Genomic DNA, 22,553 nt, shown 5'->3' with positions numbered 1-22,553 from the left:
AAAAGGTGTGGGCAATGGCGGGGGGCCGGGTGTTGTTGGGGTGCTGGGGCGCCGAGGGCAGCAGCGTCACCCCTGTGGGGCCCCACCGAGAACCGGGGTTCTGCTGCGGGAAGGGTGTCTGCGGACCGGGATCGGGGGGCTGGGGATGGCAGGGGGGGCTGGGACCCAAGAGGGGGGTCCCAGAGGGGGGCTGAGTCACAAGAGGGGGGTCCCCTCACCCAGGGGGGTGGGGAAAACAGTCTCTGTGGTGACCCCAAAAGCGATGCAGCCCCCAACCCAGTCGAGGGGACCTGCGCCTGGACCAGGATTGGGCAGGATCTCGCCCCCACGCCTCCCGCCCATGGAGGGGGACACCCCCCCCCCAAACCCTGCCCTCACCACCCGGCCCCCCCCAAAAACCAGCTCCGAACCCAACGCAGCCCGGGCGCGAGGAGCCGCCCTGCACGACGGCGACGTCCCCGTGGGAGCCACCGCGGGGGGACACGGGGGAACCCCCACCACCCACCCACCGCAGCTCCGGGGCGGGGGCAGCCCCTAGGGCCAGGCGGGGTGGGAGAAGGTGATGTTGTAGCGGCCGGCCCAGCTGGCGAAGGCGCGCTTCTCGGTGATGAAGCGATGGTGGTTGCCCCGGCGGCTCCGCTCGTTGTGGATGTAGGTGGTGCACTCGTCGGGGCCCTTCGGCTCGTAGTAGTGGTAGGGCAGGCGGCGGGGCGGGGGCCGGCGGCTGCGGGGGGCAGAAAGCGTGGGGTGAGCCCCACGGTGGGGTCAGGGGGGCCGGGGTGGGGGCTCGGGGGGTCTCCTTACCCGCAGTAGTTGGGCGGCACCATGCCGTAGACGTGGACGGCGTCGCACAGCTCCACCGCGATCACCATGGTGAACCAGCCGGTGCTGAGCCACGAGCGCGACTTCTCCCTGGGGAGCAGAAACAGCGGGGGGGGGACACAGGGGCAAGCTGACATGGGTGATGGACCCCCCTCAGGGTCCCCAACCCACCCCGGGGACCCCCATCCTGACGCCAGGGAGCAGCCCAGGAGCCAGCTCCGCCTCGGGGAGCTGGAAAAAAGGGGGGACGCTGGCAGGAGGTGGCCGCGAGGTACCTGTCCTTCCCCGTCTCCCCCCGAAAGAGGTCATCGAACTGCTTCATGCGGCCGGGGGAGACGACGTAGGCCGTCATGTTGGGGAAGGAGGCGCTGACACGTTGGATGATCTTCAGGAGGCTCTTCTGCATCTTGGCGGGCGGCCCCCAGAAGATGAAGACGGTCTCCGGGGTCTTGTTGACGAACTCCTGGGGCCGCCTGAGGACGCGGTAGAGGCTGGAGTGGGCCACCACGCGGAAGCTGGTCTTGTTGCCCACGTCGGCCTCGTAGCCGGTGGTGGGAGCGTCGTTCATGCGGATGGTGCACTCCGCCCCGTCGATGGCCGCACCCAGGCGGGTGCCCAGGAGGTGGCTGGAGCTGGTGACGATGACGCACTGGTGGCAGCGGGCAGTCAGGGTCTGGTGATGACAAGTGCCGTCAGCGGGTGACCTCTGGCATCACCACGACCCAGCTGGGAGCTGGGACAGGGGACGAGGCACCGCCGTCCCCCGCAGAGCCACCGAGCCACTGGAGGGGGGCAGAGGGCCCGATCCTGCGCCCGCCGCCCAGCCCATGCCCCGCCGCCTGCCTCGTACCTTGTTCCCGCAGACGGGCAGGTACCCGCTTTTCACCCCCCACTTCTTGAGGTCGGGGGGCCGGCGGGCTCTGCCCCGCAGGCGGCTGTAGGGGAAGACCTCACTCCCGCTGCCGGAGCTGTAGATGATCAGCAACATGAGCAGGGCGAAGAGGACCCCCAGGGCGGCGGCGCGCTGGCTCTGCGGGTGGGGGGAGAGCATCAGCTGCTGCCCACCCACCCCTCCACCCACGCCAGCATCAGCACCCGGCCCCGCTCTGGCAGCCTCTCCGGTGGGGTGCCCAGCGTCATGCCCGGTGTCCCTGGGGAGATGCCCGGTGTCCCCGGGGAGATGCCCCGGCACTCACCGCGCTGCCACTCATGTCTCCGTGCCGGCCTCAGCGCCCAGCGATCGCCGGCGTCCCGCGAGCACCTGCAAGGCCCGCCGTCACCCCCAGCACCGGCACCAGCCGGACCCCCGGGTCCCCCTCCCACCCCTGGCACCGGTGCAGGCAAGGGAAACGCCGCGGGCAGAGGCCGGGCGAGCTCTGCGGTGCCGAGGAGCCAAACCCGGCCGCGGCTCGTGCCGGGAAGATCCCAGCGTTCCCAGGATTATCCCTCACGGCGGGGCTGAAGCCGCTCAAACCCTGGGGGGTCAGGGAGGGTAAACCTGCCTCTGGCGCGGCGAAATCCCATTAAAACCAGCTTGGTCTGTGGGGAGGGGAGCTGAGACCTGCGCAGCTCAGCTCACGCATGGGCTCCAACCCAGCCGGAGCTGGCAGGGACCCCTCCAGCCCCAGGGACCCCTCCAGCCCCAGGGACCCCTCCCTCCAGCCCCAGGGACCCCTCCTTCCCAGCCCCAGGCCCGCAGTGCATGGGGGGCACCCGGGGGTCCTGCTCCAAGCCCCACTTGCCCCGGCTCGCAGAGACGGACTGACCCAATTTATTTTTCCAAAGTCCTCGTTAGCGAGCCACGGCCGCTCCTGGAGGACTGGGAGCAATCGGAAATTAAAACGAATTTGAAGCCTAATTCACTAATTGCCCTGGGGGGGAGCAGGGATGGAGAATGATGCCAGGATTCAACCCTCGGGGGGTCCGGGGACCCCGCGGGGCTCTCGGGGCTGGTGTCGATGCCCGGGAAGGTGCCAGCCCACCCGGGGAGCCCCGCTTTGGGGCAAAGGGGTGGGGGGCAGCGTCGGGCCCCCCCGCTCCCGCACCCCGCGGGGCTCCCTCCACAGCTCTCACGCCACGGGGGACCCCACGGCGGGGACCTCACGGCGGGGACCCCCCGACGGGCCGTACCTGGGCGGGGGGGGCGTCTCATCTGCGGCGGGCGGCGAGCGGCGCGGGGGGCTCCGTCTTCGGCTCCTGGGCCCCACGGGCTGCGGGGGGCTGCCGGGCCCCCCCGGGGGTCACATCGCTGCTCTGCCGGGCAACGGCCGGTCCGGACCCGCTCCCCCCTCCCCGCACCCCCGCGGGCCGCTGCTGCCCCGGCTGCGAACCGGGGGGGGGTAATCCTTCCCCCAGCCCGGGGTGAAGCCCCCCCCACCCCCGCATGCACCCTCCCACACTCCGCGGTGCGGCCCCCCCTGCTCCCGCACCCCTGGGAGCGCCGGCCCTACCCCGCAGCCCCGCTCCGCAGCAACCGGCCAGGCCGGAGCCTGGCCCCGGCGCACCGGGGGGAGCCGCTACTCCGCCCCCCGCCCCCTCCACCGGCTCCACAGCCCGGATGGGCCCCGCCGCCCCGCCCCGCCCCGCCCCGCCCCGCTCCGCTGCCGCCGGGCCCGGGGTCGCCGCCGCCGCGCACGGAGCCCCGGGAGCGCCGCCGGGGTCCTAGTGCCGCCCGCCCGCCCGCCTGGCAGCGCAGGGCCCCCCCAGGGGTGGACGGGGGGAGCTCCTCAGCCTGACGCGGACCCGCAGCCCCGCAGCCCCGGCCCGAGGCCTGTCCTAGGGGGGTCCCGCTCCCGGCGTGGGGCTGTGGCGGCCGCAGCGCCCAGCGAAGGGACCCGTGGGGTCTGCTGTTCCCGCTCGCCTGCGGGAAGCTGTGTGGCCAGCACCTCTGGGGCCCGCACCCCAGGGCTGCACCCCCCGGGCTCCGCACCCCCAAAGCCCACCCGACTCGCTCCTTGCCTGACCCCAGCACACGGCCTCAGCTCAAACGGGAGCAAATGCGGATCCACCAGACCCCCTCGCCTGCCCCCGCCCCCCCCAGACCCACCCGAACATCCACCCTTCACCCTTCGCTAAGGATGCCCGCGGCATGCCCTGTCCCTCCGGGGACACAGGAGCTGGCCCCCGTCCCACTGGCAGCGCTGAGCCCTGTGGGGCCGAGGGTCACCCTGGACCAAACAGAAACCCCACGCCAGGGTCCCACAGAGACACAGCTGCTGCTTCCCAAACCCCCTCGGCACCCTCCTCAGCGCTGGGGCTCACCTCTACCCCCTCGGCACCCCCCACTCTTATTTACAGCCGGGCAGGGGAGCAGGGGACCACAGCCCTGCCACCAGCTGCCAGCCCCATGTCCCCCCCATCCCCATGTCCCCCCCATCCCCCAGCAGCAAGGGGCGCAGCACAGGGCACCATCGAGTTAAAAACGCTTTTAATGGCCGCGTTTGCTTTGGTTTGAATCCAAGGGCACTTGTGAGAAGGCAACTCGGAGTCCTCGGGGCGCGTGCAGCCCCTGGGCTTCACGGCTGGGGGGCACAGGGGCAGCTGGAGCCCTGCCCAGGGGGCAGCAGGACTGGGGGGCCCAGCCCCAGCTCCCCGCGCCCCACACCCAGGGCCAGGTCTCAGGGCAGGGACCGTGGTGAAGCTTCACGCCTGGGAGAGACCAAGCTCTCCTGCCCTGTGTCGCGCTGGAGCCCAGCAGCGTGAGAGTTTAATCCTGCATTAAATATTCACCCCAGGAAAGCACGTGGAAAACCTTCGTGGTTGCCCTGGGTCCATCCAGGTCGGTGCTCAGAGCCCACGTGGCTTCATGGGTCCAGCTCATGGTCCCCCCGTGCACCGACACAGGGGGTCCCAGCCCACCCACCAGCTGGGGAAACAGGCCCTGGCGCTGCAGAGACGGAGACTCCCCGCTCCAGGGCTTGGCAAGAGGCTTTCAGCCCTGGCACTGGCAGAGCTGAGACGCGTGGCTGCAGGATGGGAGCCGCCGGCTACCGGGGTCCCCCCCGCCGCACCCCATGGCCGGTGCCCTACTTGCCTGCCCAGGACGGGTGGGTGAAGATGATGTTCCTCTTCTTGGCCCAGCGGGAGAAAATGGCTTTCTCGGTGATGAAGCGGTGCCCGGCGCGGCGGGCTTGCTCGTGCACCAGGTACATCCTGCACTCGTCCAGCCGGCCCTTCTCGAAGTAGTGGTAGGGCACGCTCGAGTGGTTCTTCTCGCTGGCAGGAGGGGACGGGGTGGGCACGGGACTCGGAGGTGGGACGCCGGACCACCCCGCGCCCACCTCCCCGCTCACCTGCAGTAGCTGTCGCTGACCATGCCGAAGACGCAGATCTGCTCGCACAGCTCCATGGCCAGGATCATGGTGAACCAGCCCGTGCTCAGGAAGGAGCCCGACTTCACCCTGCAACGCACCGCGGCCGCGCTGGAGCGGGTGGCACGGCACTGCCGTCCCGGCTGGGTGCCCGGCGGCGGGGGGGACCCAACGGGGGCTCCTCGGGAGCTGGCAGTACCTGTTCTTCCCCGTCTCGTTCTGGAAGACGTCGTCGCAATACGCCATCTTCTCCTCGGTCAGGGTGTAGATCTGCACGTGGGGGTACGTCTCCGCCACCTTCAGCAGCGCCCGGTAGGTCGAGCCCACCTTCTCCCTGCTCATCTTCTTCGCTGGCCCCCAGACGACGTAGAGGGTCTCCTGGGACTGCTGGAAGAAGTAGGGCTGGTTCCTCAGCAGCAGCGGGACGCTGGTGTGCGAGACCACCCGGACGGTGCTCCGCGCGCCCACGTCCTCCTCGTAGCCGGCGGTGGGGGCATGGTTCATGCGCAGGACGCACTCCTGCCCGTCGATGGCCCGTCCCAGGCGTGACCCCAGCATCTGCCCGGAGCTGGACACGACGGCGCAGCGGGCACATGGTGCGCGCCGCAGCGGCTGCGGAGAGACGAGCCCCCCGTCAGCCCCCTGCAAGGGGAAACTGAGGCACGGGGAGGGGGCGAGTCGAGCCCCCTCCCCACGCCCCCCTGAGGAAAGGGAAACTGAGTCACGGAGGGGGGGGGGGATATGGGGCCCCCTCCCCACGCACCTGGCCGTCGGGGACGCGGCTGTAGCCCCGCAAGCTGCGGGGGGCGGGGGCCGGGGGGCCGCGGCGGGGGGCCGGGGCCGGGCAGCGGGGCGGCGGGCGGGCGCGCAGCAGGGCGGGCAGCAGGGCCAGGGCCGCGGCGCAGGCCAGCGCTGCCAGCAGCCGGACCTGGGAGCGGGGGGGGCACGGGGGTGAGGGGGGGGTCCCCGGGCCCCGCAGCCCCTCGGCGGGGCGGGGCGGGGCGGGCCGCGCGCGCTGCCGGCGCCGCGCGCTTCCTGCCGGCAGCCACGCGAGCGGCCCCGGGGCCCCCCCCCCGATACTCACCAGGGTCTTCATCCTCGGGGGGGGCCGGGGGGGGTCTCACCCGGAGGGCGGGGGCTCGCACCCTGCGCCAAGAGCGGGCTCAGCGGCGGCGCCAGAGAGCGGGGTACGGGGGGGCCCCCCGGCTCCCTTCTTGCCCCCCCGGCCCCCTTCCTTCCCCCCCGGCTTTACTAGAGAACCCCCGGGGCCGGGCCCCCCCCCCCCGCCTTTTCGTAGGGATCCCCAGGACAGCCCCCCCCGCCCCCCCCGTGTCCCCCGTCTCGCCGCAGGTGCGGCCCCCCCCGGGTAGGGGTCCCGGTGCCCGGTACCGGCCCCGCTCACCGCGCCGAGCCCCCCCGCGGCGGCCCCGCTCCCCGGCCCCCAGGGACAGCGCCGGGCCCCGCATCCCCCCCGGGCGGCACCGGGCTGGGCTGGCGGGGCGGGGCGGAGCGGGCACTACCGGGACCGCCCCCGCCCGGCTCCGGCTCCGGTTCCCCCCCCAGCCCCGCCCGCGGCTCCGGGAGCGGCGCACCGGGCCCCCCCCGTGCCCATCCCCTGCGTCCGGGGACCACCGCCCCGGGACCCGATGGCCACCCGCAGCCCCTCATGCCCAGGGCCAAGAAACGGCCCCCGAGCGAGCCGCCTGCCCGGGGGGGGGACGCTGGGCTTCGTTCTGTCCTGCTGTCAGCCAGAAAGGATGAGAAGTGACCCTGAAACTGGTCCCAGTAACCCTGAAACTGGTCGCAACCCCATTCCTCGCAGGCTTTGGCCAGGAGGAAGGAGGTGACAGGGACACTGCTGGGCTTTGGCGCGGGACACAGCGCCCAGGGCACACCTCAGTTTGTCCCCCTTGGCCTCCCCCGGCCCCAGCTCGAACCCACCTGCACGGGGGGGCTGAGCCCCTCCGCGGGCGGGGGGCTGGGAGGGAGCAAGGTTCCTCGCTGGGAGCAGCCAGACAGAAGGGAAAAGGGGGAGCGGGGGAGTCAGCCGCAGTGAGGGGACAGCCCGGCACGGCCCCACAGAATCCCAGCATGGTCGGGCTTGGAAGGGACCTCTGTGGGTCACCCAGTCCAACCCCCCTGCCCAAGCAGGGTCACCCAGAGCAGGCTGCACAGCACCGCGTCCAGGCGGGGCTGGAATATCTCCAGAGAAGGAGACTCCACAGCCTCCGTGGGCAGCCTGTGCCAGGGCTCCGTCACCCTCAGAGGGAAGAAGTTCTTCCTCGTGTTCAGACGGAACTTCCTCTGCTTCAGTTTGTGCCCATTGCCCTTTGTCCTGTCACTGGGCACCACTGAAAAGAGTCTGGCCCCATCCTCCTGACACCCACCCTGCAGATACTTGGAGGCATTTCTAAGGTCCCCTCGCAGCCTTCTCCAGGCTGAACAAGCCCAGTTCCCTCAGCCTCTCCTCGTAGCAGAGATGCTCCAGTCCCCTCATCATCCTTGTAGCCCTCCACTGGACTCTCTCCAGTAGCTCCTCATCTTTCTTGAGCTGAGGAGCCCAGAACTGGACACAGGACTCCAGATGGGGCCTCCCCAGGGCAGGGCAGAGGGGGAGGAGAACCTCCCTCGACCTGCTGGCCACACTCCTCCTAATGCACCCCAGGATCCCACTGTCCTTCTTGGCAGCCAGGGCACACTGCTGGCTCGTGGCCAACCTGTCACCCACCCGGACACCCAGGTCCCTCTCCACAGAGCTGCTCTCCAGCAGATCTGCCCCACAGCCTCCCCCAGAGCTGGGAAGGGACCTCCAGCTGCAGCCTGGCCTCTGGAGCAGCCCCAGCCACACAGTGCATCCAACCACAGCCGGCTTCAGCCCCAGACCTGCGGTGCCCAGGGCGTCCCCAGGCCACCAGCGTTATGCCCCGGCAGGACGGGAGACGGTGGGGCACGCTGCTGTCTGGTTGGGGAAGCTCACAGCACACACGAGAAGGATCGGGGCGCCCCAAATCCACCCTCCTGATGCTGGAGCTACCCCAGGAGGGGTAAAGCAGCCCCCAGCACGAGGCCGGGTTCTCTTGGCGCTTCCCTGCCCGTGGGACACGGCCCACGGAGAGCCCGGGGCAGGACCTTCCCCAACATGGCATTGGGCACTGCCACTGTCACCGTTCAGAGCAGGGTGACAAAGCCAGGACAGCCACGCAGCAGCAGCCACCCCGGCAGGCCGTGGCAGCCCCTCGGCGCGGACAGAGGACAGGGACCGAGACCTCGTGGACCTTTACCGAGGGTGACCCCGCTCACCGGGGTCTGGGGGAGCCACCCAGCACGGACATCCCACCGGGCAGGGCCGGGTGCCACCGCGCCGAGCCTCACGCGGGGCAGGAATGCAGCCAGCGGCTGGCAGCCATGACGGGAACTGCACCGCGAGCGCCGGAGCCAGGCGCTTCCGCGTGACCCAGGGCATCTCCTCGCAGCAGTGGCACTGTCCCCGCGTCCTCTGCACGCCAGCCCCTCGCAGAAAGGTAAGGGCCCACAGAATCACAGAATGGTTTGGGTTGGGGGGGACCTGTCAGGGGTCACCTAGCCCACCCCCCACAGCGAGCAGGGACACCTGCAACTAGCGCAGGTCGCTCAGCCCCGTCCAGCCTGGCCTCGAGCCCTGAACCTGACCATGACCAGCCCTTCCCACAGGCAGACAGAGAACGCAAGTGTGCTGGTTTCACCTTTTCCAAGCCCGAAGTCTCATTTCTTTCCTCTAAAACTTGAATCCAATTAAAAAAAAAACACCACTCACAAACCATACATGGACATTTAAAAAACCCCAGAAGGAACAAACTACCGGACGCAGCAGGAGCAGAGGGGAAGGGCGACCCAGAGGCCGAGCAGCGGGCAGGGGTCGGGGCTCGGCTCGCACGCCGGCGGTCACAGCTGCCGGACGCCGACAGCTCCTCGAGCCAGCGCGGGCCGAGGCGCAGCGGAGCAGGCAGCCAGGGGCAGGTCCCTCACAGCCAGGGCTCTGGTCCCTCTCTCGACGAGCACCCGAGGTCCCTTTTGCTTCCCTTTGGTCAGTAAGTCGTAAACTACAGAACGCTTCATCCCTGCGGGAAGGGCCGTGGGCGAGCGCAGCCAGCTCGGCGCTGAGCCCCCGGCACAAGGCGTCTGCCCGGTGCTGCAGGCAAAGCCTTTCGCCGGCTGCAACGCCGCAGGGCGGGCGCCTTCTCCACATGTCTCTTTGCTGGGCCTTCAGTCCGATTTCTTGGCAGGTTTCCTGCTCTTCCACATCACGACCATGATAAAAACACCTGCCACGAGACAGAAGAACAGATTCAGCCAGAAAACTTCTAATTATGGACACTTTTAAAACACATTGCGGTGAGAAACAGACCCTCAGCAGAGCGATTCAGGAACAATTCTGCTGTCCAGAGGCTCAAACAGCCAGAGTTACACACAAACACACGCCCCAAGAGCCCGTGCCAGGCTAAGCTGCAGCAGGAGCCGCAGGGAGCGTGCCACGAGTGTCACACATCAGCTAACCCCCAGCAACTCTCGTCTCTCTTCCTAATTTAGAAGCTTCTAATTAGAACAACAGAAATAACACTCACCTATAAATAGCAGCAGCAGCAGCCCGGCCACCATGGGGATGATCACCGCGTACTCCCGAGGCAAGAAGTACCGGTGGATGCCGTGGTCGCTGTCGATAAAGGGCTGCAGGGGACAGAGAGGGGCATCAGCAGGTGGGCATAATGCCAGGGCACGTCCCTGACACCTGCAGCCGCAGGGGTTTGAAAGCAGGGCGGAAATATCAGGCATGAGGAGATAGCTAAAAAAACCCCCACGGTGCCCAGAGCCACACATGGCTCAGGCCGCAGCGGCAGGGACGCAGAGGGCGGGCAGTGAGGGGTCCCGTGTTCGGCAGGCGATGAGGGGCAGTGACACGAGGCCGGCACAGGGGTCCTGCAGCCACGGGGTCTCAGGGTGGGCACGGCTGCTGGCCTGCTTGGAACCAGGAACCTGGAGGACTGCAAACGTGAACACCAAGGTCCACCCCTGCAGAGCGACCCGGCTCTGGCTCTCGCTGACAGCTCCGGCCAGCCTCGGGCTCACACGGCCGGACAGCCCACCTGACAGCCGCGGGGAAGGCAGCATGACCCAGGCCAGGGCCGGCACACCCAGCAGAGGCAATGGCCGTGCCGCCAGAGCGAGGAACCTCCGCCCTGAAGCTTTTACCCAGGAAGCCGGCCAGGCAGCGTCCCTCGGGCACACGGGCACCCAGAGCCCAGGCCAGCGCCTGGGGTGAGGCGAGCAGGGCGCGGTGGCCCGAGCAGGCCCGTACCAGCACGACGACCCAGAGGGTGTAGTAAGCGAAGAGCAGGAGGCTGAAGGCGACCAGGCCGAATCCGACCGCCCGGTCCGTCGCCGTGGCCTGCGAAGGGAGACAGAGTGACGGCGGGGCCCGCAGGCCGCGGAGCCTGCGCGGCAGCCGGTAACGGGCCCGGAGCGCGACGGAGAGGGCAGAGCGGCCGGGGCCGGGCCCTGCCGCAGCCCGCTCCTCCAGGCGCTGCCCCGGCCGCCTCCCCCCGGGCCGGGGCCGGGGCCGGGGCCGGGGCCGGGCCCGGGTCCCTTCGCGGCGCCCCGGGGCGGGGGGCGCGCCCGGCCCCACTCACCATGGCGACCGCCGGCCCCGGCCGCCCTCCCGCCAGCCCCGCCCTTCCGGCAGCGGCCACCAATCAGCGCGCTCGGCGCCAGCCCCGCCCTCCCCCCGGCCGGAGACGACCATGAGGAGAGGCGGGCTAGGGCCCGCGGCATTGTGGAACCGGCTCGCCCGGAGCATGACGGGAAGTGTAGTCCCGCGGTGGGTGCTTGGCCCGACCCGTCCGGTCCCGCCGCACCGGGAGGGCCCGAGCGGGTGCGGGGGCTCTGTCGGGCTCCCCCGGGGAAGGGACGGGCCGGCGGCTGGAGCGAAGGGAGAAGCCGAGACACGGAGGGGGCGGCAGCCAAGGCCGGGGACGCCCCTCTCCGGCGCCCAAAGGCGCAGGGGCCCGGGGAAGGCCCCGCTCCCGCCCAGCCTCCGCCGGCACCGCACCGGGCCCCAGCCCCGGGCCCTCCCGCGCCCTCCGCGAGTGTTTCTGAACCCCAGCCCGTGTAAAATAAGAAACCAAGCCGGAAGCGTCAGTGTGAAGTACCAAAAACCTTTATTTTTCCCCCCAAGCCATAACAACATTTGACATTATATTGATTTCCTCATATATTTGTTATTTCTCTACGTTAGGAACCAGATACAGAAAATACAAACACGATCTGTTGAATCAAAGACGGCACAGCATTCCGTTAGAAAAAGAAACAAAAAAACTAGAGGAGCAAGATAAAAATGGTGAAAAATAGTCATTCCCTCCAGCCCAAACTTTCCAAGAATCGTCATCAAAATAGAGCAGTGGAAGTAGCTTCTCTTTCTAAACGCGCTTCTGCTTTCAGAAAAAAGTTAGATTTATCTTTAGATTTCAAAGTAAAAAAATGTTAAACTCTCTTTCAAGCAATTTTGGAAGTTTGCATAGACCCTTTCCCTTTCCAAAAATATCAGCAATCTCTCTATAGAATCTGATACAAATCAAGTGCGCGCCTTCTCCGAAGATCACCAAGCTCAATTAACTTTCAAGAAAATAAAACACGATCTCCCCTTCCCCTCCCTCCCCCCACAAAAATACCGGGCTCTACCATTATTCCTTGTGTTTGAGGCAAGTTCGGAGGCTCAGCCACACCTCTCGCTCACAGCTTCACCCAAATTCCTTTTTTTCGTTTTTTATTTCCCAGGTTTCCACGTCCGCTCCCTCCCGCCGGGGCAGGGGCGACGCAGCGTGGAGGGCACCAGGCTCGGGTGGGCTGACGGACGACGCAGCTCTCGGGAGGGAAGCGGGGCTGGGGGAGAGGATTTTGCATTTATCATTCCCCCCTTCCCCCAGCGAGAAAGTGGCTTTTCACGGACAAACACCTGCGACCAGGCAGTGTTTGCAGGAACTCGGCCCTGGTGACCAGCCTTGTCCACAGGGCTCAGTCACCAGGGCACGGCCCGGGGCAGCTAGAGCCAGGCGGGGTGGCAGGGGACGGGACGGGGGGTGAATTCGCAGCTCCCCGAGGCTGGGAGCGGGGCCCCTCGCCAGGAGGGGTCTGTCACCTAGGTGCTCTAGAGTACCTGGAGTGAGGTTCTTCCCAGAGGTTCACAACAGCGCGCGCAGAGGCCAGCTGCACGGCCACCGGTTTAAAAAGAAACAGCAACGACAAAATAAATAAAAAGTCAACCCCTCCTACTAAGATGCGAATGAAATACGGATTTCTTCAGGTCTCAGCCTGGTTCGGAACCCTCTAAAAACTGAAGCAAACATTTAAAAGGGGGCTTCTTAACTTTCAAAGTGATGCGGCAATGGGGGTGGGGAAGAGATCACATGCCTGCTGCCCATCGCACCCAGGGTCAGGACAGCACAAAGACCCCCGTTTAAAGTGCCGACCATACAAAAGAACAAGATGGAGGAGCAGCATCCTTCTCCCCCTTTTTCCATCACAATTTCCAAATGAAACCCATCTCCTTCACCAAGTCACAACTAAAGCCTATTCTTTTGGACATTCACTCCATTTATACTGGTTTTAAAAAAAAAGTTAGTATAAAAGTTACACTGAAATTTCCAACTCTTTGCAACAGGCTTCCACCAGCTAAAGGTCCAAAAACTGGGAGAGCAGAGCCCACACGTTTTGCCTGGCCCCAGGACCGGAGCAGAGAACCAGCTCTGCTCTCCAGGGTCAGCCAGGCAGGAGCAGCCCTGCTCGCCAGCATCTGAAACCCAGGGGAAGCCGAGCCTTGCCAGTAAGGTCCTTTCACTTGTTTAAGCCACCTCTGAATCCCCCAAGAAGGGGAACAATGTGGGGAAGAACGTGTCCCCCCCCTCAGCCCCCCAGGAATAAAATATCAATGAAACAATAATGCAGTCAAAAAAACACCAGCCTGCTGGGTTTACAAAAAAAAAAAAAAAATTCAATAAACTTCATGACAGAAAAAAGAAACAAAACCCACCCAAAGGAAACTAGCCAGCGGTTTGGGTCTGGAAACTGATTCACTTCTCACATGTTCAAAGTCCAACAAGGAACAGACGGCAGCGATGCCACAAGGAAAAAGTGCTCGCGAGACGCAGCTTCCCGAGAGACGGCAGCGAGTCTGTGGGACAAGTGACCCCGCTGCCACCACCAGCGCCTTGTACGCCCATCGCCGGCCAGGGACCGCAGGGCATCGCTCGGGACGGACGTGCAGCGGGAGCTCTGCGTGGGACCTGGGAATAGGAACAGGCTACTCCTTCCTCCCTTGGGATCTGCTCTGGGTGTTCCAGCCCTGGCTGTGCTGCACCAGGCTGGATGACTAGGGCTGCTTTCGTATTCAAAACGAGGGGTAGGAGTGCTAAAAAGCTATGTAAAGACCAGGATCTGTGGAGTCAACAACAACGTGGAGACAAGGAAGAGATACCCTATGAGACAGTTATCAAAAACGCAAGCAGTGATGGGCCAAGCCGCTGGAAGAGAAGCCAGAGACGTGCCCAGGGTGGCCACAGCTCTGTGACGGAGCAGGTTACACCTCTGCCAGCCTGGGATGATGAGACCAGCCTTCCAAAAAGCTCAACTGCTTCTCCTCTTGCTTCACTGGGAAGAGATTCCTCCCTCTGTCCCACTGGGGATTTCGTGATGTGCCAAGCTGCCAGCGCCTCGGAGCAGCTGACTCTTGCCCGTGGAAGCCCAGAAGAAAGCCCTGGGCTCCCAACTGCTCTGACAGTGACTGCCGTTGTTTTCATGGGAACAGAAGAAAAGCAGCAGAAGCAAGCTGGGCTTTGGCCTCTTTCCTGGCTTGTGTTTGCTCCTTTCAGGTCCTGGTTGGACCCGATTCCCCGCAGGGAGCAGCAGGTGCCGGGGAGCAGCCTGAGCCCCAGCTCCGCGCGGCCGTCCGCAGACCGCGCCGAACACCCACTGCTGCCCCAGCCTGCCTCTGCCCTCACCCTTGGAGGGTCAGACCAGGCCTGGCTGTCTGGCAGGGCCCCAGGGAGAGAGACAAGCAAGCAGCTCTCCCCTTCCTGCAGACACATATCACCCCAGGAACGGGCCAGGATGCTCACCAGCCTGCTAGCCAGTGCCAAACCTACTCAGAATGAATGAAGAAGAGATCACCACTGAAAAACACCAGCAAGCGTGAAAGAGTTTTTGTTCTAGACAGACTCAAAAGATCCAGTACTTTTTTCCCCTACATTAAACCAAACCAAGGTGTTGTCTGTACTCCCTTTCTTGTCCTAATCCAAATTTAATTCCCTTTGAAGGGAAAGGGTGAAAAAAATCCATATCCTATATGTGGTCTGTCCAAACACAGAAATAAACCTCGACTCAAAGAGAGAAGCTGTCGAAACACAGTGAGCAGCTGTATAGCTTTGCCACACTGCCTAGCACACTCCCCATGCAGCCATCCTTAGCTAGCAGGGAGAAAAAAAAAATATAAATCAAGGCCCTTTCATTCCTTGTTTCTCATTCTGCCAAATTCCCTTTTCCAGTAGCTCATCTGCATGCATTCTGGTCACAGAGATCACAATCTTTTTTTTTTTTTTCCTTTAAAAAAGGCTTTACAATAACTAAGAATTTCAACAACATCGTGATCAGTTACAAGTCCTTCCTTGATGAACAGGACAAGTGTGTGCACGCACAGGTGTGTCAGAGGAGGGCACGTCCCCAGCCATCCCTGGGAGCGTGCCATTGCTCTGAGTGCACAGCCACCGAGTGCTACTACGGTACACCGGCAAAAGAGGAAAGGGCACTACGCAGAAATAGCTTATCGGCTGAGTCTCTGTACAGGAAGGGCTGCAAGCACGGCCTGCCGACGGCCCACAGCTGGAGTCTGCATAGATCCCCGTTCGCAATACAGCTGCCAGGAGAATCTGTAAGCAGGAGCTGAAAGGGACCGACATCTCTGCCACACACTGCAAGGAAAAGAGGCGGCTAAAGTGTCAAACAGCTGCAGAAACCAAACCCACAGAAGAGCTATTGAAAGATCAACCAGAAAACAGTTTGAAGCCTTGTCAGAAGAGTTCAATCACCACGGAGCAGGTAAGGTCGGCTGCTGTGGCTAACGCAGCAGCAAACGCCCATTCTACCTTTGAAGGCAGAGACAGTGGCTTCTCCCCAGCCCTGAAAGGAATCAGCTCAGCCATAGACCCCTGGTGACACGGCAAGAAAGGCCAACCAATACCATCTCCCTTACTGGCCCAGGCCAAGAGAAGCAATTGTTTATCGCCACCACAACGGAGAGACCACTTTAGTCAACTGCATCCTGCTCTGGCCCAGGGGAGGGCTGTCAGATAACCAGATTCTTTTCACAGTCCAAGAAGGGCAGTTCCCTTCCTGAGCCAAAAAAAAAGAGGCTTAGTATTCCAAGCTCCAGCAGCGCCTATTTGCTGAATCAGTCCAGCAAACAGGGATTACGCTCCTGGAACAGCAAGTAGAAGCCTCCTCCAGGTAAAATCTGGAACCTCTAAAGTGCTCCTGCTAATGCTCATAGGTGAACACTGCCCTTCCATGCCCAGCAGTGGAAGGGCGCAATGCAGTTAGTGGTATTACAAGCACTAGCATTTAACCGTTTGTCAACTCCCATCTGGGTTGCGGTAGTTTTCTGAAATGCACTTTTGGGAGATATTTCCTATGAGAAGAGGATGTCTGGGGATTTGAGGGCAGGGAGGTGAAGTGCACACCACAGCATACCTTGTTCAGTAAAACCGTTGCCTCGGAGGGTGATGTTTGCTTGCAGAGTCAATGGAATAAAGCATCCTGCAAGTGGCCATTTCACCGCGTCACCAACACACAGCTCTCGGTTTGGTTAGAACAGTTTCCCCCTCCCCCAGTGGTCTGAAGAGTTCACAGTGGTATAACCCAACGTTTTGGGGAGAAAGAAGCTGAGAAGTCCCCTATTGCAAGTGAATGGGTGGAGTGAGGGATGCAGATGAGCAACATCCTCTAGGACTAGGGACAAGCCCAACAGACACCTTGTGTCTCACCAGAAACGGGGGGAAGGCAGGCACTGGAATAACCGGGAAGCGGAGAAGGGTGATGCCAACACGGGGAAAGTGCATGATCTGGAGTGGTATCAGAGTAGTTCTGCAGTGCAAATGTACGGGGAGGGGCGTGAAGAAATCCCTTCTGGAATGCTGCATGAAGAGAGGTAAAGGTTGGCATCCATGTGGCAGCGGACCGGGTAGGGGACCTGTTTCCAGCAGCTCTACCCTGTTCTTCACATTTAGTGGGTTTCAATCACCACTGGCTCGTAAACTCCAGATGAGACCCTGGGGAAGCAGAGGGGAAGAAGATGAGAAAGCCAGATTTTCCTCAGTCACTTAGAGCAAGCAAGCTCTTCTCCAGAGCACTCTCCACTCACAAACATCGCCTTCTAACCCCACACAAAATACTGAAAATAACGAGTTAGTCTGGCAAGAAGTCAACCCTTATAACACAAAACAGACAGCTACGTGGCAAGCTACCACTAGAGCACTTGAAAGAGCTGAATTCTTCTAAAGGACAGAGGAAAAGGGGGAGCATCCTGCGCAATGAGCTCGTGTTTCTGGCTTTGCTTTGCTCCCGGTTTTGTCACCAACTTGACACATCTGCGCATTACCATTATTGCCTTTTTTTTTTAACCTCAAAAGGCACTATAAAGGCTCAAATGCAACTAACCAAGACACTGTATTAAGAGCTATTGTGGCAAGAAAAAGTTTAATTTGTTCAGAAGACTTCCATAATAGAACAAGGCCTTGACGACGATGGAGGAGGCGGGGAAAAGGGACAATCAAGCAGGCTGCTGCAGTTTTGCTGCAGGCCAGCAGGAGGCAAAGCTCCCTGCCTTCAGTAGGGCGCAGGAGCAAGCAGGAACCAGCCTTGACCATTTTGTCCTTTTATTCTTTACTTCTGTTCTTGGATCTAACAACTAGGATCACATTATCCCTCTGAGCTCCTGCTGAGAACCGCACTTGTACTCCAGTGCAGCTGTAGCCTGTCACCAGAGGGATCCCAGGGGTGTTACTGTGCGAATAAAGCCACCACGTAGCACATGATGTTTAGAAATCTCTCCTGTAGCAAAAGGTGAAAGTTTCCTGGGTACAAAGAGCTAACTAATCTCTCCAGAACACCTCTGTCCACCAGCCTTTCAGGAAGCCTACCTGTTTCCCAGCTGAATACCACTCAGCGTAGTTGTTCCGTCTCTGCTCACAAACAACCTCAGGTTACTGTCTGCAGATAGAAAAGGAAGTAAGACATCAAAATCCAGAACTACCGATGGTTGCCAGGTGCTCTCCTCTCAGCCACATTACACAACAATCCGCACGGGAACAAGCCTGTTTCTGGGAATTCATGTGCACACTTTCTGGTGATCCCACAGTCACAGAGCCCCTGGGAACTCCCCTTCTTGCTCTGAAAGGGAGCCTCGTGTCCAAATCAACCACAGCATTACGCTTTGGAAGAGTAAATGCCGAGAAACGCAGTAAATTCAGCGATACTCCTCCAGCTGCTTCTTTTAAGGCAACTCCATTGATGCATGCTCTTGGTCAGCTTAAACGCGTCTGAACAGAGGAGACGTGGGGCCTCATGCCACTTTTGTAGGCTCACTGGAGGAGAAGCGCAGCCTGTTCTGCTGGTGAGAGGTGGCTACGTTCAGTCTAGTTTTAACCCATGCTGAGCGAGATGTAAATCCCCATGTGAGAAGAACGTTGCCATATGCGACGATTTAAGGTGACTAACTACAGAAGTACCAATAACAACCTCAGCTCAGGTTTAAAACTTACTGAAAAATCTCGACTAGATGAAAAAGACTGATTTCTAGGCTAAATCGGAAAATTAAAACAAATGCAGTCATACTATTAGTTTTCTCTTAACAGATGCTGTGACTGCAATGGAGAAAACCCCTTCTTACGCTCTCAGACAGACCTGATCACCAGCACACTGTGACCTGTCTTTCTTAAAAACTTCTTGCAGAGATGTGCTGTCTCCCCTCCAGCTGTGCTCTGCTACTTTAATAAACACCCTTGGGCTGACCCTGGACCAAGGCCACTGGAGCAGTGCAGACAGCTGATGTAACCGATTTCCCTGCACTGAAGAATTGGTATTTTTTTCCCCATTCATCCTCTGTGTTTGAGCTGCTGTTCAACCTCTGCTGTAGCGTGCAGAACAGCAGTAAGCACTATTTGCTAACGGATGTGCAGCTCTCAAATCCACATGGTTTGTTTACCTACCATAGAAACACCCAGCAAGCACTGAAAGCACATTGCTGTCAAAAGGAGAAGGGAGTCCATGGCAGATCAGATCTCACTGTAAAAGCCTGGCAGCCTTGCCAAAGGAACAGCCAAGACATCCCCTTTGAGACTCCTCCTCTCACCTTCAGTATTGCTGACATCTGTGAAGTCCTGACTCTGCATTATTTTCTCCACTATATCATCAGCATCGATCCTGGTGTCATCCACTCGGGTTGGGTGACTCTCCACTGAATCCTTTTTCCTCCTGGGGAGAGAAAATAAAAGGAAAATTACTCAGCTTTTCAAGGCGCAGACTTTCATATACTCTCCTGCTTCTCTTGGCAATAGCTGCCTCCTCAGCAGCTACAATCCAATCTACCGCTGCATGGAGACAAAGGAGTAGATTCTGTCTCGCCTTCCCAGGGAGGCACTTTGCTCCACAGTTACTTACCGGGAGGGTCTATCCAGCAGAAGGGCTGGTCTCGGGGGGCGAGGCGGCTTCTCTAGTTTGTGGTCCCGCTCTCCCTCAGGACACTCCACCGTCATACTCAGCCCTCCAGACGCACTGCTGCTGGTGGAGGTATTGCGGCGATGGGTCAAGTCAGACATACTAGAGGAACGGGAGTGCTCCGTGCTGTAACCTGAAAACACACAGAGTGATTACAAACCACATCTTCTCCCCTTCCTGGCAGCACAGTTCACAGGCAGGACAGCTTCAGGTCAGCATTTCTGATCCCGCACACAGAGATTTAGACACACATCTGTGAGCATATCTGCAGAGACTGAACAGGTGACTGATATTACAGAGCAGGGTGAGAGAGACGGCTGCAAACCACTCTCACAAGAGCTCGTTGCAGGAAAGAAAAAGGGATGGGGCCAGTGCTGACAGAGCTGTGTGGATCAACAGTTACCAGAGATCTTGGACTGCTGGCTGGCGTAGCTGGAGTTCCGCGAGTGCCCTGAGTGGAAGACTTCCTCCGGGCTGGACAGGTTCTGATCTGGTTCCTCTGGGACACCTGCCAAGGAACAACAGGGCACTCCACTTACACCGTAACCAAGACAGCACGTTGCCCACTGGTCCCTTGGACCTTGGAGGCTGAGCTTGGGAGGCAAGATCAAGGAAAGGGCAAGTCTGTTGGCAGAGCCCTGCTGCACAGGCTAGCACAGAGCTTAGGAGCAGCTGGGGAGTAGGGAAGACAACAATGAGCTTCTCTGTCAAGCTTATGACTAATTCCAGCATCCAGCACCTGAACTGACAAGCATCTGTAGGGGCTTGAAGGATCTAAGAGGACAGGTAGTATCTGAAGCTATCCATAGTTAAAAGCATTAAGCTAAGACGAAGAAAGCATCGAATGGCCACTGGCAGTAAAGTATTAAAACCTCTGCTTGGGCGCTTCTCCTGTTACTACCGTTCCTCTTCTATTAGTTGTGAGAGACCCCATGCTATTTAAATCACATGCGAATTTCATACAGAAGCCTCAGCACAACCTCTGCTCCTTTCCTACTGGCCCCACTTGTCTCCTTTGCAACAAGCTTATCCAAAAGTGCATGAGTGTAACACGTTAGCCAGCTTTTTAAGAAGAGCACTTGCACACTGTGCTAAGTCACTGAGGTGATGAGACTGGAGCGCTATTTTGGTGCAGTGTATCTGCCTGTACATTTGGAGTGTGCTGGGAAGCAAAAAGGCTATGGGAAAATGCAGTGCCCTTGAAAATGGGCTCACACACAGCCCAAGAACTCTGCATCAGCAGCTGGAACAAGGCCATTAGACCTCAAACCAACCTCTAAAACCTTCAGAGGAACTTTTCTAGAAGATATGTCTGAGCAACAGAACAGCTGAGTGGAGAACAATATTGTCATTGAACACAATGGTAAGCAGGGATGAGTGCAATACATGAATTATTAAATCCCCAGCAAAAAGAACAAATTGCTTTATCTCTACTAACAGAAACACCTGACAAAGATTCATGCTTCCTCTCCTCAGTTGCACTTAATAGGTGGTTTTGTTTTTCTCAGTTTTCTTAATGTTCAGAGGGGTGTGGATGGCTGCAGGAACACATGAAAAATTAAAGAATTTCTGTGCTTGCAACTGCTGGGAAAAACAAAAGAGCGTCCGGGCAGAGCCAAGCGTTGCATGGCTCCAGGACGGGCATTCATACCCGAGCTGAGAATGGCAGTTCTTGGCTTGGTCTGACGCAGAGAGCCAATTGTGGCTGAACTGCTGCTGCTGCTGCTGCTTGTGGTTCCCTCGCCCTTACAGGTCAGCTGCAGGGTAGAGTCCTGTCCCGGTATGGTGATGGATTTGGCGGTGGAAGGAGGCCTGTAATCAGAAGTGAAAGGGGTTACAAACTGCCGGGCACGGACCGGAATCACCCCACTGCAGCGGCAATTGCCACTCTGCTCTGCCAAGGGGGTCCCCCTGCCTGGTACTACCCTTTGTGGGTGGGGGGTGAAGACGGCAGCCCTCTGACTGTGGGCACAGCGTGACTCACGTTTTGGTTTCCTACACACAAGACTTGGATCTTCCCTACCTCGTACTGCATCTGGACTGCATTACTAGGAAGAGCAAGTTTTTTGGGCAAATTAAGGCAAAAAGGGACCGTTCAATCATTCACACAGGACAACAGGCTCAGAGCCTGCGCTGTCCTCCAGAAGACCATCCACAGCTGCCCTTTTGCCCCAGCTCATGTCCAGTGGCCAGCTGGCTTTACAAACAGGAGCCGGTTTGCTGTTGCCCAGCTCTCAGTTCCAGCACCATTTTGTTACACCTTTCTGGCTCAGGTCAAAAAGAAACCTTTTATCCTAACAACCCTGTCTCCCTATGAGACTACTTTTACAACGATCAAATAACCTTTCCATTTTTTAACTGACGATTAAACTCCTTTTCAGTGAGACTAAACTGTTTTTACAGCTGTCAAAATTATTTTTCTGGTTATTCTGCATGCTCCCAACATCCCTTTGTAAATGCTGACTGCAGGGCAGAGTGGCGAGTGCCTGGACCCCCTCCCTTCCTCCAGAAGCGTTTTTGGGTGGAAGCCACGGCATGCGCAGCGTGGCAAAGTGAATATTCCTGTTGAAGCCCTAACCTCCCTGTAGCCCAAAGTCTGAACTGGAACTAATGGATCATATTATGCTTTTTAAGTGAGGAGTGAGAAAGAAAAGCTTTTATTTGTCTCACTTGGAGCTCTGACGGAAGATGCTACATGAGAGGGCCTTTGCAGTATTTTGGGAGAAAGAATAAAGCGCTGAGAATATTTTATATGGGCAACCAAACAGCTATAAAGGTTTCAGGAAGCCCACAGCATGCCTTCACCAGGAAAAAACCCTCCCTAATCATGTTATCAGTGATTTACATGCACGCAGGTACTTTGAGGACTTTGCTTTGCAGGTTAATAAGGCCTTTACAGCCTTAATCAAGCAAACTGTTCCTGCCGCGGCTGTCGGAGCAGCCCGTGGGTCTGTCAGCTCAGGCAAACAGCCTGCTCTGCCCTCCTGCACGACACCCAGGAGAAGGTTCCTCTGAGCGCTACAGAAAGTCAGCGCTTGGAAGTGATTTCCCACCACAGTTTAATTCCTCCCTAATCCCCAAATGAGGGCCATTTCTCAAAAGCTCTACTGATCAAGGACTATTGTACAGGAAAGCTTCCATTTTTAGACATTTGCACATCATCAACGTATTTAGAAAAAAATGGGAATGACTGCAAAAATCCTTTAAGACAATTAGGAGGTTTGACATTCAGACTGACCCTACTTACATTAAATGGATATATGCATATCCAATTCTGTATAATCTTCAGGCACTCTAACAGTGGAACTAATTTCACAGTGAAGGAGCAACAGGTATTTTTGTCAGACATATTATTGCCAAACATCCTAGTACCCTAGACTTAAAACATCTGTTACTGTTACAAAGTCATGATTTAAGATGTCCAAAAACTTTTTTATTGCATTTCCTTCGAAGTAGAAATTTTTTAGAATCAGATGACACTGCACTTGGGGTTTGAAAGCCTCGGAAAATGCTGAAATGCTATGCAAAGCCATTCACAAAATAAACCCACCAGAAATTATGCATCATTTTATAACAAGAATGCAAGCTAATTTATACACTTTAAGATAGCTCCTAAAATTAAACCTT

The 22,553-nt window shown here is 59.6% G+C and overlaps 4 protein-coding genes across 7 annotated transcripts in view; all 4 read right to left on the bottom strand.

The window, feature by feature from the left end:
• Positions 1–433: 433 nt before the first annotated feature.
• On the bottom strand, positions 434–3,363 carry ST6GALNAC6 (ST6 N-acetylgalactosaminide alpha-2,6-sialyltransferase 6). 3 transcript variants are annotated; one of them, XM_075439657.1, is made up of 7 exons: positions 3,273–3,363; positions 2,953–3,075; positions 2,019–2,083; positions 1,673–1,852; positions 1,098–1,495; positions 805–912; positions 434–724 (listed from the first exon to the last, which is right to left on the bottom strand). In XM_075439657.1, exons 3-7 carry the CDS (start codon positions 2,031–2,033, stop codon positions 535–537), a joined length of 891 nt encoding a protein of 296 aa, XP_075295772.1. In that variant the 5' UTR covers positions 2,034–2,083; positions 2,953–3,075; positions 3,273–3,363; the 3' UTR covers positions 434–534. The 3 variants fall into 3 exon arrangements, with proteins under 3 accessions (XP_075295772.1, XP_075295770.1, XP_075295773.1); XM_075439655.1 differs by lacking the exon at positions 3,273–3,363 and having other exon boundaries at positions 2,953–3,217; XM_075439658.1 differs by lacking the exons at positions 2,019–2,083; positions 3,273–3,363 and having other exon boundaries at positions 2,953–3,217.
• Positions 3,364–4,755: 1,392 nt separating this feature from the next.
• Positions 4,756–6,622, bottom strand: ST6GALNAC4 (ST6 N-acetylgalactosaminide alpha-2,6-sialyltransferase 4). Its single transcript, XM_075439395.1, has 6 exons — positions 6,535–6,622; positions 6,217–6,278; positions 5,896–6,060; positions 5,332–5,744; positions 5,115–5,222; positions 4,756–5,037 (listed from the first exon to the last, which is right to left on the bottom strand). Exons 2-6 carry the CDS (start codon positions 6,226–6,228, stop codon positions 4,848–4,850), a joined length of 888 nt encoding a protein of 295 aa, XP_075295510.1. The 5' UTR covers positions 6,229–6,278; positions 6,535–6,622; the 3' UTR covers positions 4,756–4,847.
• Positions 6,623–8,926: 2,304 nt separating this feature from the next.
• On the bottom strand, positions 8,927–10,846 carry DPM2 (dolichyl-phosphate mannosyltransferase subunit 2, regulatory). Its single transcript, XM_075439426.1, has 4 exons — positions 10,796–10,846; positions 10,465–10,554; positions 9,734–9,836; positions 8,927–9,433 (listed from the first exon to the last, which is right to left on the bottom strand). Exons 1-4 carry the CDS (start codon positions 10,796–10,798, stop codon positions 9,375–9,377), a joined length of 255 nt encoding a protein of 84 aa, XP_075295541.1. The 5' UTR covers positions 10,799–10,846; the 3' UTR covers positions 8,927–9,374.
• Positions 10,847–11,300: 454 nt separating this feature from the next.
• Positions 11,301–22,553, bottom strand: part of EEIG1 (estrogen-induced osteoclastogenesis regulator 1) — a 38,220-nt gene continuing 26,967 nt past the window's right edge. For both annotated transcript variants that reach the window (XM_075439126.1, XM_075439127.1), the window contains 6 exons: positions 20,578–20,738; positions 19,330–19,434; positions 18,870–19,059; positions 18,562–18,683; positions 17,351–17,420; positions 11,301–16,480 (listed from right to left, as the gene is read on the bottom strand). In XM_075439126.1, the coding sequence (XP_075295241.1) occupies positions 16,435–16,480; positions 17,351–17,420; positions 18,562–18,683; positions 18,870–19,059; positions 19,330–19,434; positions 20,578–20,738 (694 nt within the window). In that variant the 3' untranslated portion in view covers positions 11,301–16,434. The remainder of the gene's footprint in view (positions 16,481–17,350; positions 17,421–18,561; positions 18,684–18,869; positions 19,060–19,329; positions 19,435–20,577; positions 20,739–22,553) is intronic.

This window comes from Opisthocomus hoazin, chromosome 19 (assembly GCF_030867145.1).
Source record: "Opisthocomus hoazin isolate bOpiHoa1 chromosome 19, bOpiHoa1.hap1, whole genome shotgun sequence".
Taxonomy (NCBI): Eukaryota; Metazoa; Chordata; class Aves; order Opisthocomiformes; family Opisthocomidae; genus Opisthocomus; species Opisthocomus hoazin.
Note: the sequence above shows the minus strand (reverse complement) of the source record. Positions and strands in the feature narration are given on the sequence as shown.